The sequence below is a fragment of the Leptonychotes weddellii genome, chromosome 4 (assembly GCF_054177405.1).
Source record: "Leptonychotes weddellii isolate Sample4059 chromosome 4, ASM5417740v2, whole genome shotgun sequence".
Taxonomy (NCBI): Eukaryota; Metazoa; Chordata; class Mammalia; order Carnivora; family Phocidae; genus Leptonychotes; species Leptonychotes weddellii.
The window spans coordinates 129,700,332-129,717,149 of NC_138372.1; the positions used below are offsets into that span (position 1 = coordinate 129,700,332).

Below are 16,818 nucleotides of genomic sequence, written 5' to 3' on the forward strand. Positions count from 1 at the left end.
CAGAAGGCTAAATGAATATTATCCCCAATACCTGCCACCCCAGTCTTAATCAGTGGTGGAAGAACGGTCTCAGAACTGTTTGTGTCAATTGGCCATTTAAGTTTAATAGTAAAAGACTGGTTAATGATAACAATGCATCGTAAAACCTTCAGAAGGAAAGGAGAATGTTTTGTGGACCATTTGTTTTTTTGTGTGTGTGGCAGTTTTAAGTTATTAGTTTTTAAAATCAGTACTTTTTAATGGAAACAACTTGACCAAAAATCTGTCACAGAATTTTGAGACCCATTAAAAGTTTAATGAGGAAAAAAAAAAAAAAAATTCCAATGAGAAAAGGTTAGAGTGTCTGACTTAAAGTAACAATTTTATTTTTCCTTTAAGAATTTCAATAATAATCTTTTTTAATACCTAAAAGAATACAGGCACAAAAGCTAAATATTACTGAAAGATCCAGCATTTGTTGATATGTAGTCTTTGCTCAAAATAATAGCTTTTCTTATTATCACCAGTGTTATCATGAGCACAGCCATTTATATATATTATTATTTTTACCACCCACTGTTGTGATTAAAACTAACCAACCAAAACAAACTCAAAGCCATTCAAAGAACTGAGACAGAAGCAACAGCTGTTTTTCCTAATAAAACAAACCAATTCCCACTGTGAAAACCTACATTATATGGGAAATGCCTGTGTTCACCTAGCTATACAAACTCTATAAGCAGGAGTGTGATGGTATGTTCACTGCTCTATTACCAGGTTTGGCACAATGATAGACACTGTAAGCACCTACTGTTCATTAAGTAAGTATAAATGTGTTCTACTTCCTTTGAGTTTCTAAATCACAACAACAAACACTGGAACAGAAACTTCAAATATCAAAACAAACACCGCTGTTACCACTACCAAAATTAAGTATTTAATTTTAACATTAAAAAAAACTAACACCTTTATGGAATTAAAAATCCTACAAACTCTCTCTTACATACACACCAAAGTAATCGTGTAATTTCAACCCCCTTACTTTAAGCTAGTGAAATAAAATTAGTAACATACCAGGTTGGTTACAGAAAAGTTAGCAGTTAACACAGCATGATTTCGACTGATTGACTGATCACCTTCAATTAGAATGCCACAGTTTTTCCGTCCAACAATGTATTCAACACCAGTCAAAAGTCTGAATGGTTCTAAGAATTAAAAAAAAAGAAAAAAGTAAATGTATAGACACACACATGATTATGTATACATAGGTATAGCAAATACGTAAAATATTTTTATTTTGTTTTTAAATGTTAATAATCAACTTCATATAAATCAAACCTGTGATTTCTAGTAAAACCTCACTGAAAGATGCAAAAGATATTTTATTTTAAAGATTTTATTTATTTTTTGACAGAGACACAACAAGAAAGGGAACACAAGCAGGGGGAGAAGGAAAACAGGCTTCCTGCAGAGCGGGGAGCCCGATGCGGGGCTCAATCCTAGGACCCTGGGATCATGACATGAGCCGAAGGCAGATGCTTAACGACTGAGTCACCCAGGTGCCCCGCAAAAGATTACTTAAACAGATGGAAAGCTCTAGCATTTTCTAAAGTGAAAACAATACTGAAGTGTCAGAGGTGATTGGCTCAGTCTATTAAGCGTCTGACTCTTGGTTTCGGCTCAGGTCATGATCTCCAGGTCATGAGACTGAACCCCATGTTGGGCTCAGTGGAGAGTCGGCTTGGGGTTCATCTCTCTCCCTCTGCCTCCCATGCACGTGTCCACTGGCTCGCGCGCACTCTTGCCCTCTAGCAAATAAATTTAAAAAAAAAACAAGTGTCAATGCTTGTCCAAATTAACTTATACATTTTATACATTACCAGACAAATCACAATACTATGTTTGGAACCTGATAAATAGATTCAAAAATCCATTGGGAAAATAGAATGTAAAAAAACTATAAAGAAAAATCTGAAATTTACAGGAACTTCCCCTACAAGATGGTAAACTATGCCATAAAGCTATAGTAATTAAAATATATGGTACTGAATTAGGAGTAAACATAGGTCAATGCAAGAAAAGTTCAGACCTGATTTAAGTATATATTTTGGGGAATTTTGTTTTTATGTTAAAGGTAGCATTTCAAGTAAGTGAGAAAGTGTTTAGTTTCTAAAAAAAAATGTTGAAAATCACAAATTGTTGTGTAACAGCATATTTGTTGGAGATTAGTGGAGCTTAGTATGGGAGCTCATGAGTCCATCACTGGAGTGGTAGGGTAATTAGGGCATATAAACTAGACAAGTAGAAAGGCAAGTCATGTTTGGATCACATTTTGTTATTCAGAAACTCAGCCTAGAGTGGGGTGTTTCAAGGAAAAAAAATTGTGCCTTGGTTTACTTACATTTTTCTTCTAGAGGAATGGGCCCATAGTGTCCGTTAGATTCTGAAAAGAGGTCACAATCTCCTAGAAGTTAAGAATGCTGGCCACTGATGATAAAAGCGTTTTTCCACTGTTATCTACCTCTCTCCACAGGAACTGAGAGCCAGCCACAGACCACAACTGTTCCTGGAAAGGAACTGAATCCTCCTTCCCATCAACAGCTTATGTTCTACCTCGCCACTGTCCGAGTCCACAGGGATGCATGGATCTTAAGAGTCTTTTACTCTTTATTTTCTAACCATTTGTTTGGTCCTCTTCATACACTGTTCATAAATTTAGCTTCGAGGTAGATCTTTTGCCAATCAGAATAAACTCCCTGGGGGCAAGACCTAATCATAGGCTACAGCTGCTTATCCACTAATAAGGACGTTGAGTAGGCAATCAATTAACAGGAGATAACCATCTGCCATTGATGAAAGTGCAGAACAGAAAAACAAAACACCCACTTTCTCAGTTCTGATAACAAAAAAAGGGCTCTAAAACAAAACTGAAATTACGCCTTCCCTGTGGCTGCCATTTACCCAACTCATCTCTGTGTTTTTTCACAAAATCAAACAATGTGCTCCAAACCAAGTCATCTGTCGCCATAGTGCGTCTAGCCTGTGATAACTTATTCTAGGTGTTTGGCCAAGAGCTGAAAACACTAGAGGCCACAACAGGTGGCCGGCCAAGACTCAACTCGGCGGGGCCTGTAAGCCGCGGCAGCGCTGGTTTTGCCGGAGGAGCTGGGCCCAACCACCGAGAACCTGGCGGTAGGTCGCGGGAGGGACGCCGCCGCCACTGACCGGCCCGGCGCCCGGGAAGACAACGCGGTCCCCACACGCAGTCCTACGGTTCGCCTACCCCGTTTCCGCAGCCTCCCGGGGCGGGGACGGAGGCGGCGCCGGAAGAAGGAGAGAGGAACGGGAACCGACCGGAAGCATCCCTCCTCAGACCCTCTGCCCAACGCAGCTGCTCCCGGGAAAACGGTCCCGGGGCATCTCCCTTCCGCCCTTACCTCGGGCAGGGCCCGCGGCGGGTAGCAGCTTCCACATGGGTCTGGGTCCTCTGAGTCTCCGCGGAGTCGCGAAGGCGTAGCCGCAGCTGACCGACGTGCGCGGCCGCAGCTCCCGCAATCAGCGAGGGCTCCGGAACGTGCGCGCTCCCGGGAGCTGGGCCGCCTGGGAAGAGGAGGGAGGAGCAGGAGTGAGACGTGGGCTCCTGGTTGCCACCTGGTGGTTAAGGAAAGGAAAAGCGCAGTCTGTATAGAAATGGGTTGTATTAGGTTATGTATGAAGTACGGATCCCATTGGAAGGTGTTCAACGAATATACGATGAATTACGTTTTCTGACTGTGATGGAAATAATTTGTAAAATTAGCTACAAAGCAACTGAAGGAAATTTTCTAATTAAAGACATTAACATACTAGCCAGTTATGTAATTTCATGCATTTGTGATTTCTGAAAAATTGCTGTTATTCCTTTGTATGCACCCTAATGATGGTGACAGTTATGAAGATAAAGATTTTACCCCTCAACTTATTATTTTTGCTCTTCTCCAAGTCGAAATCAACTTCTCCCAACTTCTCTATTTCATAATGTTACCCCTCCATCTAATCAGGAGCTAAACACTGGGGAGTCTATCCTTCCTTTTCATTTCTGCTTGTACCAAACTGGTCCAAGCTCTTCTCTTAATACTCCAGGAGACCCCTAATCCTTCACTACCCATCTCCTGCATAATCCATTCTACATCCTGTACATCACAAAGTAAACACCCTAGAGAATGCTTGTGATCATATAATTTCTGGTTTTCTAAAGCATTTGTAACGAGAAGAAAAAAGTGTTAAGAGGCAGTTTTATAACTGTTTTATAATCTCTGTTATAAACATAGATGCAAAAATCCTAAAAACGAAATTAGCAAATGGAATCACCCGAAGTCCTCAAAAAGAAATAAACCTAGCAATAAATCTATCCAAAGATGTGATACAAAGCATTACTGACTACAAAACATTGGCAGAAATTAAAATAAATCCTAAATAAATGCAGTTATACCATGTTTGTAGATGGTTAAGATGTCATTTCTCCCAAAACTGATCTATAAATTCAATGCAATTTCAATGTCCCAGAAGATTTTTTTGAATGGAAATTGATAAGCAAATTCTAAAATATATATGAAAATTCAAAGGCTGAGAATAGCCAAGGTAATTTCAAGAACCAAAGCTGGAGTACTTACACTACCAGATATCAAGATCTATTATGAGGCTAAGATTATTAAATCAGTGTCTTTCGGCACAAGGATAGAAAACAGGCAAATGGTCAAGAGAGACTAAAAAAATCCACACATTTAAGGTAATTTGATTTTTTTTTTTTCCTACAGAACATTGTAGGAAAATTGTTTTTTTGGAGGGAAGGGTTCAATGTATGATCCTGGGGATATCGATTAACAGAAGAAATAAAGGCTGCCCACCTACCTCACACATATACAAAACATCAATTCCAGATGGATCATAAATCTAAATATGAAAGTAAAATAATAAATATTCTGTAAGAAAACATGACTGAGAAATAGGCAAATTTTTCTTAAACAGGACACAAAAAATATGCTCTGGACCCCATAATTCTTAAATTTCACTGATTTGCTGGATCCCCAACAACTTGTAGGGATTTTCATCTTATTCTTCTGGAGTATACATGCTTCACCAAGGCCTCCAATCTTTGTTAATCTAACCTGATTAGGATAATGCCATCAATATAGCAGACCAGTATTGTGTTCTGTGAGATGTCCAAACATTTCAAGTCTCTTAAGACTATAATATGACAGAGGGTGGAAGAGACAACGTAGCCCTAGGCGTACACTATAAATATTTTCCCATTATTCATTCTAATTGAATGCAAATACTTTCTAATTCTACTTTCTAATAAGGTTGGGAAAAAACACAATCATCGTATCGATCACCTCCAGCCAGTTACCTGAGGTCATCTGGCTCTGCTCTTGTGAAGATACCACATGAGGTACAGTTGTTCTAATTGGGGTTATTACTTGGTTGAATTGCAGTAGCCTATTGTTTATTCTCCAGGAACTGTTGGGTCTTTGGAGGGACGTGTATGGTGAATTAAATGGAGATACAATGGGAACCAAAAATGGCATTAATATCTACCATTCTCCTATATTGTTTTTTATTTAATATATTGACTGTGTAATTTCAGAGACTCCCCTTTCCCACTTTGACAACTCTTATCCCATAGGCCAAGGAACTGATGTGGGTGTTATACTACCTATCAAGTATGTCTGTTCCAATGATACATTTAGGACTGGGGAAATGATCACCACATAGGCCCATGTGCTTAATGGACCCGCTGTATGCCAGATCTGGGCAAAAACTCCATTCATTCATTATTTGGCTCCTTTATACCTCTACTCTAATTGGGGACCATAATAATATTCAGAGTTCCTAGGTGTCAATAATGATTGTGTCCAGCAATCTTCAAAATGTTTAGGCATTCTCTCTTCTTCAGTATATGGTCTTCCAAGGGGATGGCCATATGTCCCTTTGGGGAAGAATTGGGGGTGGGGTGGGGGTGGGAGAAGTCATTACCATATATCCTCACTACGGTGTTTCAGGGTCCTCCCTCCTTGCATTCCTGCCTCTCCTTCAGCCACTGGGCTCTGGATTGATGAACTGCCTCAAGTCAGGAATCTGGGGAAGAGACTGAAACTTTATTGAGGCTCCTGCTCTCAGCCTTGTGTTCGTCCATCCTTGATTTTTTTTTTTCATTGAGCACACTCTTGTTGGCTGGCTTCTGTCCTTTCCCCTAGGGGTGCCATATTCTATTAATCATCTTCACAGCTCTCTCTAGGTCAAGGCCGCTGAGGGCCACTCCAATTCTGCCACTCAGTAGGACAGTTGTACCCTTCTGATGGTTAAGTGCTGCCACCTGGCCTCTATTGTTTCAGGAATCTATTATCCTTGTTGCTATCTTTGAACCTAGTTTGGTGATAGCATCTTTTATCATCAGCCATGACCTGCAGAGGAGAGCCACCACTGAGCTTCTCAGTGATGGGGTACCCCTCTCACCAGAAAATTCCTAGTCACTTTGACAAATGGAGCATCTGAATCAGAACTTCGTCATCTGGTGGAATTTCCAGCTTTACAGGGGATAGCCACTCTAGCATGCCCACTTCCCCGAGCATTTTGCTCCCTTGCTTCTACCCTCTGCCATGACAATTCTCCTTCTACTTCTCTCAGTGTGGGTCACCACTTTCTTCAAGCTTCTAAGAGCCATCATGGAAGTATGATAGTCATGTTTTCCAGGATCCTTCCCAAGCATTCATTCTTCTCTTCCTGATGAGTGCTCCCAAATTAATAAACTCTCCCTTATCCAAATTCATTTTCCATTTGCCTCTTGTTCAGCAGCCTCAGAATACAGTCCCCAAAAGTACTCTCCTTGCTCATACTGGCACATGTGGATGGCCCTGCTGCTACTTTACTGTAAAGCCACGTCTCTCCTCAGCAGGCCAAGTCCTTTCCCAGCTGGGTTACACTGTCTTAGCCCTTTATTTTTTGGTTTCCAGAAGGGAAGATGGGACAGTGTCAAAGTGATAAAGGAAAATTTGTCTATTGCTTAGCAACAGCATAGGTCTGATAATCAGAGCTTAGAAAAATTTTGAAAAAGTTAGCAAATTGCTTACTATTCCATGCGCCCTGCTTCCTGTAGCTTACCGGCATCCGCTCTCACCCCCTGTTCTGTTGTAAACAAACCCTGCTCGATTTTTTTAAGTCTTCATGAAAACTTCCCTCTATGTTTTGCTTTATATTAAACATGGCTCTCACCCGAGATCGGTTTTTCTCTACTGGTTTTAGGATAGTGGCTCCAATACCTCTCCTATAGCTACTGACCAATAGGATATCCACCATATTTTTTGGTCAAGAGGATTACTCTTTCTTCCTAAACCTATACCTTAACTTTCCATTTCAGCGTCTTACTCTTCTCCAACTTGCAAAATCTCTCCTAGATAGAATCATTATGTGTGAATACCCACCCTTTATGAATCCTGTGCCTGCTACCTATTGCAGACATATCCATGTTACTTGTCCATATTCATTGAGAAAATTGCTACCTGCGTGAGAGCTTTCTGCTCCATCCCAGTTCCTGCCATTATTCTCAAGTAACTGTAAAATACAAGTGGAAAACTCATTTTACCCATTAGGCTCACATTTCTTTGACTTTCTCAAATCCTATGATTTTCATCTCTACTTCATATACACAACCTCTTCGATGGTCACCCTTTAGATCTTTCCATCACCAGAAACTTCCCCACCTTTAAGATCCTACTTTCTGACTGGAGCTGCCTAGCCTTCTAGGTTTCTTATATACTTATTCCATAACACCTGCTATTTGGCTTCATCCAGGTCTCTCACCTCTTGATCCCTCCACTTTCCCTAGGTGATGAGTCTCTTGTCCTCCAGCATATTTGGGCTGGATACCGGGATCGGAGCTTGAAATAGCCTTACTCACAGCTCGGCTTTCAGTACTAGGAGCAGCTCTCAGAACTACTTTTAGTCTCAGAGCTCTCATCTCTGTACCTCACTTGTGTATGAGCCCTAAGAAACCCCAGCCATGAGCCAATTAATTATACAACCACCCTCTATACTAAAGCTTCTGGATTAAAACTGCCTATCTTTGAAAACATGGAATCAATGAAAATTCATAAGCTCTAACATCAGCTGAACTATAGAACATGATTCATCAGTCCCACTTCCTGCTTTTTAAAAAACCCATTCTCTGGGGCACCTGGATGGCTCAGTTAGGCGGCTGCCTTCAGCTCAGGTCATGATCCCAGGATCCTGGGATTGGGTCCTGCATCAGGCTCCTTGCTCAGTGTGGAGTCTGCTTCTCCCTCTCCCTCTGCCTTCCGCTCCCCTTGCTTGTGCTCTCTCTCTCTCTCTCTGTGTCAAATAAATAAATAAAATCTTAAAAAAAAATTCTCTGAAATCCTGAAGAGCTATTCCACACCTTTGCTAATATCTACTCAGATCTGGTCATCTCCTGGCCTCCTTCAAAGAATATGGTGTTGTATCCTACTGAGGAAATTCCTGTAAGGACTTCTTTACAATTTCTATCCTACTTTGCCCTTATCCTAGTCATAAGAGAAACTTCTTTTCTTTTAAAATCTATACCTACACCTCATCCTTACCCCCTTCTCTCTGGTTTCAGGGTATGATTTGACCCTTCAGTTTGGGATCAATTCCTCCATTTGTGCTCAGTTTAAATCCGTCTGCTCTAATCTATCCCAAGGCCTTGCTTTATCAGTTATCTCCTTCTCCTACATATTTTCCATTTTTCTCTTTGATTCCTTCTCTCTTTGATTCTTTCTCTCCCTTATCTTAAAAACATTTAAAAGGCCATGTTGCAGATAAATCAATGGAACAGAATAGAAAACCCAGAAGCGAACCCACAATGCTATAGTCAACTAATCTTCAACAAAGCAGGAAAGTATGTCCAATGGAAAAAAGACAGTCTCTTCAACAAATGGTGTTGGGAAAACTGGACAGCAACATGCAGAAGAATGAAACTGGACCATTTCTTTACACCATACACAAAAATAGACTCAAAATGGATGAAAGACCTCAATGTGAGACAGGAATCCATCAAAATCCTTGAGGAGAACACAGGCAGTAACCTCTTTGACATTGGCCATAGCAACTTCTTATTAGATAGGTCTGCTGAGGGAAGGGAAACAAAAGCAAAAATATTGAGACTTCATCAAAATAAAAATCTTCTGCACAGTGAAGGAAACAATCAACGAAACTAAAAGGCAACCTACAGGATGGGAGAAGATATTTGCAAATGACATATCTGATAAAGGGTTAGTATCCAAAATCTATAAAGAACTGATACAACTCAACACCTAAAAAACAAATAATTCAATTTTTAAAAATGGGCAGAAGACATGAATAGATATTTTTCCAAAGAAGACATCTAGATGACAACAGACACATGAAAAGATGTTCAACATCACTTGTCATCAGGTAAATACAAATCAAAACTACAATGAGATATCACCTCATGCTGGTCAGAATAGCTAGAATGAACATAGGGGACAACAGGTGTTGGCAAGGATCTGGAGTAAGGAGAACCCTCTTACACTGTTGGTGGGGATGCAAACTGGTACAGTCACTCTGGCAAACAGTATGGAGGTTCCTCAAAAAGTTAAAAATAGAACGAACCTATGATCCAACAATTGCACTACTAGGTATTTACCCAGAAAATATAAGAACACTAATTCAGCAGGAGATACCCAGCCTTACATTTATTGCAGCATTATTTACAATAGCCAAATTATGGAAGCAACACAAGTGTCCATCAACAGATGAATTGATAAGGAAGAAGTGGTATGTGTATATAGAATATAATGGAATATTATATGTGATATATATATATGGAATATCATGGAATATTACTCAGCCATAAAAAGAATGAAATCTTGCCATTTGCAACAACATGGAAGGAGTGAGAGACTATTATGCTAAGCGAAATGAGTCAGAGAAAGACAAATACCATATGGTTTCATTCATATGTGGAATTTAAGAAACAAAACAAATGAATATGGGGGGGGAGAAAGGAAAACCAAGAAAGATTCTTTTTTTTTTTTTAAGATTTTATTTATTTATTTGAGAGAGAGAGCACATGAGAGGGGGGAGGGTCAGAGGGAGAAGCAGACTCCCTGCCGAGCAGGGAGCCCGATGCGGGACTCGATCCAGGGACTCCAGGATCATGACCTGAGCCGAAGGCAGTCGCTTAACCAACTGAGCCACCCAGGTGCCCCAAGAAACAGATTCTTAACTTTAGAGAACAAATTGATGGTTACCAGAGAGGGGGTGGGCATGGGAATGGGTTAAATAGGTGATGGGGATTAAGGAGTACACTTATTGTGATGAGAACTGGCTGTTGTATGTAAGTGTTGAATCACTAAATTCTACACCTGAAACTAATATTACACTGTACATTTAACTGGAATTTAAGTAAAAACTTGGAAAAAAGATAAATAAAAGACCATCTTGTCTGTCCCCCAAATTTCATTAATTTGGCCATTAATTTCTAACTAATGTTATGCTAAAGCATAGGTTTAATAGAGCTAGGATTTTATTGTCTCAGGATCACACACGGGTAACAATAAAGGTAGCTCAGTCTCCTCTTACATGTAAGTGGGCTTAAATTATATCTACTTTGCAGTATTATTGTTAGCGTGAAATGAGACACTACAGGATGCATCATGGGTTTAAACAAATATTAGTTTCCTTTCCTTTCCTTCCTTTCTAGTTCCTTAAGGGTAAGGGCTGTGTCTAAATCACTTTTATATCTCTAATATTTACCCTGGTGATGAACACCTGTTATAACTGTTTATTGAGTTTAACTACTCATCGAAACACTTTGCACCTGTGTCTAGTACTTACATTGAACTGTGAAAGTAGGTGTGGTTTGGAGAAATGAGAAGCATGTGGAGAACCAGTGATGACTCAGCGTGCATCTTTTTTAGTCTGAAGATTACCAGATAGTAAGGAACAACTGAGTTCTATTTTTGTAGCTCAGCCCTAATTCTATTTTACTGTAATTAATTTAGTGTAGTAATTCTATTTTACATTTTACTAGAATAAAAAAATTAACTTCTACATGTCTTAATTGTTTTATCTTTATATGGGAGTAAAACAGTATATATCAAGTTAATCTATAAATTATTAGTAGAGTTACCCGAAGCAGCAGTGGATTACTGGAATCAAATTGGCTGTTTAAGTATAATTTATTTTTTTAATTGAAAAATAAATGAATGTAAGATCCCAAATTGCCAAGTTTAAGACTTGCCTTTACAGAACGAGAAAAAAATAAGCCTTTGTTTGGGATCATGGGTAAGCTTCCCTTCCAGAGGTCATTCAAGAAGCTAATTAATGATTGTAAAGCACTTTGAAAATACGAAGTGTAATATTCACCTAAAATGTGTAAAATTAGATGAGGTATTCAAACACCAGAGATACACTAGAGCTAATATATTAAAGAAAGAGTATTATCTATCAGTTTTTTTAAATCTTAATAGCATTTCACAATGACCTCCTTAGTACCACACCAGGTGGCCTATAATTACTCTGCCAAATCTAATTTATTTGTAATCACAGATTTTTAGAACTACAAGTGATTTTAGAGAGAGTTTACACCAATACCCAGTTTTATGATGAGGAAAATAAAGTTGATGAAAGTTTACTTGCCCATTATCAGAAAGCCAGTCTGTAGCAGAGTCATGACAAGCATGTCTTCCCTTCTCAGTGCAGAATCTCTGTAGATCCCTTCAGCAGCAGCAGCCTGGACCGCGTCCTCTGAGCAATAACTGTGCACTAAAACTGCAGTAGGTGAATGATGTTAGCCTCTTGTGACCCTCTCAAGTGAGCTCCAGGAGAAACCAAAAACAAGAAGAATCAGAAAATCAGTCAAGTGGAGGCATGAGGGCAATATTTTTATCAAAATATGATAGAAACATAATGAATGTATTAAGATGACCTAAGGGTCTCGCATGTATCTATGTGGAAATCAATAAACCTTAATTTTTACAACTGAACAAATTATACCATGTGATGTGCAGACCTTGGAGAACTGCTTGCAAGCACCTCTACCCTCTACCCTTTTTATATATAATCCCCTGTAAATTGACAAGCTTTGGAGCAGTTTTTTCTGCTGGGCTATAGTCCTCAGTAGGATGACGACTAAAGCATTTACTAACCTACTTTGAGGTTGGCTTTTCTTTCCAGCTGATACTACCATTTAGCAATCCCCCCGCGCTGTGCAGCCAGGAGTGAATGCTGGATGGAAAACCAGAGGTAGGAACATTATCGTTACCTTTTCTCAGACTCAGACTTGTACCCTTAAGAATGTTACTGGTCTGATGGCCGGTACCTCCCACCTAAAGTACTCATGAGGTCCCCCTTTCAGGTGAGCCTTCCTCCTATTCTTCAGGAGTGAAACAGAAACCAGTCAAAGGACTGCTCATGCTCTCTCCAAGACAATGCTAAACAACTCTCTGGCCTTTTCTGGAAGACGTGGTTCTTTATTACCCTGGCAGTCAGGCCTGAGCTGATATAACTATGTGACTTTAGACCTGGGCACTAAGGGGTTTGCTGCAGTTTGAAGATCATTGCTATTGGGAAAACTTAATTAAAATCTTCTGGCACCCCAATATAGAAGAGAAAGGAAACTGTTTTATTATTGAATAAGCGTAAACCAGAATCACAGGCAATCTGCTAAAGAGATTGCTGAGAGAAATCTCTCCCTTTTAAATAGGCAAGCAGATAAAACCCATTCCATACATGTTTTCAAGGTAAACAATGGCTACTCTTTGAGTAAGAGGACTTGGCAGCATCATTTGTCACACATAGTTCATCCTAAATTCACTCGGCAATTGGAGTGACCACTGTGTTAGCTAATAACCTTTATCCAAAGGACAAATAAATTTCTCAAATCTTTATGACAGGAGATAGTTTTGCAGGTTGAACTAGGAAATGGCTCTATCTTCCCTGATGGTTACATTTCAAGGAGATGGCCCCAGGTACTTGAGAAAGACATGGCTGGGTTGTAAAGGTGGCAGAGTTTTACCTACCCTTTTAAAAAAGATTTACATACATTTCCATAAAGAATTTATAATGACAAGCTTTCTAAAGTAATGTTCTAAAAAAGGGAGTCTTTTCCCTTATTTTCAATAGGGAGAATTGTCTCTTATTTTAATGCGTATTCCCACTCTTTAGGGAACGTGATAGAAAATGATATGACCACCAACTGACCCGTGATCTGGACCAGGGCACTTTGCAGGCTCCTTACCCCCTCCCCTGCCCTTGGAATGTGGGTTTGACTTGCCTTTCCTGCTCCCAGAGGCTACTCTGAGGACATAGCCTTTGATGTGATGTGATGTTGAAAACGCCTGCAGGTATACACACAATGGAGCCCACTTAGGGCCTCTTTATAAGCTTTTAAGATTTGGAGGGCAGGTGCAGGGACCCATCCGTCTTGCTGTCCATTCACCCAAGACGAGCCTCATATGTAAGTTCCTTTGCTATTATTAAAATTGCTACCTATTAACATGGAGTGGGCCTGTCTCTTTCTTCAGTCTCACCCTGCCTCTGGGACAGGGGGGCTGGTTTCTGATCCACCGTTAGAGCTCCCAGGACAGCTGAGAGCTTACACTGCTTAATTGCCAAGCTGATTGAAACTGATCGTCACCCTCTTTAACTTCCTCCCCTGGGACAGAAGCTGTGGGCCTTGGTTTCATCAAAACACAACTTTGTAAACTTATTTTTGACACTTCATATTAGGTGTCTGTAGAACTCTCTTAACAAAGATATGAAATTTCTAGACAATGCTTGAGCAAGGCATTTTGTAGGTGTTCCGCTTTTTTTCTTCCATGGGTAGTGTATCTTCTGGGTGATAATCTTGTTGAACTTGGGGCGCCTGGGTGGCTCATTCGGTTAAGTGTCTGATTTCAGCTCAGGTTATGATGTCAGGGTCCTGGGATGGAGCCCCGCATTGGGCTCACTGCTCAGCAGGGAGTCTGCTTATCTCTTTTCCTCTCCCTCTGCCCCTCCCCCTGCTCATGCTCTCTCTTTCTGTCCCTCAAATAAATAAAATCTAAAAAAAAAAAAAAAATCTTAATAGTTACAGCCTGTGGTTCCATGAGAAAAAAGAAAAACTATTGTATAGTGATTTCAGGGTTTCCCTTAACTCTGGGTTACCTACTGCTCAGTCTCTAAGTGCAGGATCATAGTGAGCATTTTCTGCTGTTTTGTATGTGCCAGGCCCTGTTGTAAGTGCTTTAAATATATTATTTCATTTAAACCTGAGTAAAACCTTCTGAGGTTAGCACTCTTAATACCTGCACTTCACAGATAAGGAAATGAAACAGAAAAAGTTCTTAATTGGCTAACTGTGACACATCTAGTGAGCCTTATAGCTCTCCCTGAGGTCCAGGAGTCTGACTCCCCCGTCTATGCCCCAATAACGCAGAGAACAATGCAATGGCTGACAGCTGGAGCCCCAGGGCCAGCCTGGGTGGCTCAGACTCTGTCACTGTTAGTTATTAGCTTCTCAGTTTGCCTAATTGTTCTGTGTCTCAGTTTCCAAATGGGGATAAGAATAGTATAAACTACAAATGCTTGTGAAGACTAGGACACACGTAGGGTGCTGAGCACCACCTGACACACAGAAAAAGTTGAGAAATATTAGCCTTCAGGAGTAATATACCCTCGGGCATTGAAGTCAAACCCTTTGGCTCCTGCCTAATTGAAATAACTCCTTACATTTGGAAGTGGCCTCTTTTTTTCATGCCCCCAGTTTATTCTTTAGTCATGCCTAACAGTGCTACAAGTTCTCTAAATTATATTTATGCTACTGCCTTTAAAAGATGGCAACAGCCTCAATGCTTATTCCTCCAGCAAATATTTGTGGAAGGCTCACTATGTACCAAGCTTTTCTTAGATGTGAGGGATAGAAGGATGGTTTAAAAAAAGACACTCACCCCCGCACCCTAGTATATAAAAGAGAGACACGACTGCAATTGTATTAAGAGCTACAAAAGGGCGTTTTGAGTATCGCACCCGGGTGGCTGGGCCAACGGGACAAGATGGAGCTCTTGCAGGTCCTGAAATGTGGGCTGCAGCAGGTCAGCGGCCACGGCGGCCTCTGTGGCTATCTACGGGTTTCTTCAGGGCAAATGATGTGAGGGTTGGTACCTTAGTGGGGGAAGACAAATATGGAAACAAATACTATGAAGACAACAAGCAGTTTTTTGGCCATCACCGATGGGTTATATATACTACTGAAATGAATGGCAAAAACACACTTTGGGATGTGGATGGAAGCATGGTGCCCCCTGAATGGCATCGCTGGCTTCCCTGTATGACCGATGATCCTCCAACAACAAGACCACCTATTGCTCGTAAATTCATCTGAACAAACCATAAGTTCAATGTGAGTGGCACTCCAGAACAATATGTACCTTATTCTACCACTAGAAAGAAGAGTCAAGAGTGGGTCCCACCTTCAACACCTTACAAGTAAAGACACTAGAAAACAGTTTGAACATGTGAAATATGGGGCTCTTCATGCAATTGCACTTTTACTGCTTACTATTCACTTGATTAAAATTGTTTGATTTAAAAAAAAAAAGAGCTACAAAAGGAAAATTCAGAGCTCTATGAAAATGTGTAGTAAGGGCAAAGGTGGATGGACCTGGAGCTGGTAAACATACAGCCCTTCCAAGATGCCAGGGCCATTTATTTCCCAAAATTTGCAAAAGTAAGATATCGTGCCATTAGTGGTTAAGATAACTGTTTTCATTCCTACTTTTATTTGTCTTTGTGCCCTGCTCTCCTTCCCTCTCAGAATCATGAGAAGAGCCCCAGGTTTTACACAGGCCTTTGGGGAGACCTCTCTGGTATTCAGTTCACAGTGGTTATTTTTTCCCTCGCTGGCTTGTTCTCTTAAAGTCCAACCCTCTGCCAATGTGTACCAAGCTTGGTGCATAATCAGTTAAGCCGAGTACCCAGTGTCTTCCCTGCCTGAGTATATTTCACGGCTCTTCTCCTCTGACTGGTGGTAAAGTGTGGGTCTACCTAAAATGTGTCCAATCACCTTTCCTTCCCATGTATAGCATAGTGGTTGTGGTAGGCAAAATTTTAAGAGGTCCCCATAATCCCTACCACCTGGTATTCACCTCAGTTATAATCCCTCCCTTTGAATACAGATGGGACCTGTGACTTGATTCTAGCCTACAGAATATGGCAAAGGTGAAGGGATTTTGCAGATGTAAGTAAGGCCCTAAATCAGCTGATTTTTAGTTCATCAAAGGATATTACGATTATTCTGGGAGGGCCTCACTTAATCAGGTGGTTATCCTTAAAAGAGGGACTGGAGCCTCTCTGAGATGAGAAATTCTCCTTGCAAGCTTGATAAAATAAGCAGTCACCCTGAGGAAGCTCATATAGAAAAAATTATAAGTGACCTGTGAAAGCTGAAGGTAGCCTCCAGCCAAAAGTCAGCACACAGTCAGCTTTCACACCTGTGAAAGCTGAGGGTAGCCTCCAGCCAACAGTCAGCAAAAGCTGCGGGCCTCAGTCATACGGGCACAAGGAAATGAATTCTGCCAACAACCTGAATGAACTTGGAAGCAGATTCTTCTCCAGGTGAGTCTCCAGATGAAAACACGGCCTAGTTGACAACTTGATGGCAGTCTTTTGAGAGCCTGAGCATACCTGGACAGTCCTAGAGTCTGTCTAGGACTATCTATGACTGTATCTGGATTTCTGACCCATAGAAAATGTGACATAATGAATATGTATCATTTTAAGACACTAATGCTGTAATATCTCTGTGGAGACAAGATGGAT

At 40.6% G+C, this 16,818-nt stretch overlaps 1 protein-coding gene and 1 pseudogene across 4 annotated transcripts in view; one reads left to right on the forward strand and one right to left on the reverse strand.

The window, feature by feature from the left end:
• The window catches only part of NBN (nibrin), a 43,685-nt gene extending 40,132 nt beyond the window's left edge, over nt 1-3,553 (reverse strand). For 2 of the 4 annotated variants that reach the window (XM_081816220.1, XM_081816219.1), the window contains exons 1-2: nt 3,417-3,548; nt 1,054-1,184 (exon numbers count right to left, since the gene is read on the reverse strand). In XM_081816220.1, the coding sequence (XP_081672346.1) occupies nt 1,054-1,184; nt 3,417-3,453 (168 nt within the window). In that variant the 5' untranslated portion in view covers nt 3,454-3,548. The other 2 variants (XM_081816221.1, XM_081816222.1) reach the window with 2 other exon arrangements.
• Nucleotides 3,554-15,017: 11,464 nt separating this feature from the next.
• Nucleotides 15,018-15,610, forward strand: LOC102744483 (NADH dehydrogenase [ubiquinone] 1 alpha subcomplex subunit 12 pseudogene; annotated as a pseudogene).
• The last annotated feature ends 1,208 nt before the right edge of the window (nt 15,611-16,818 follow it).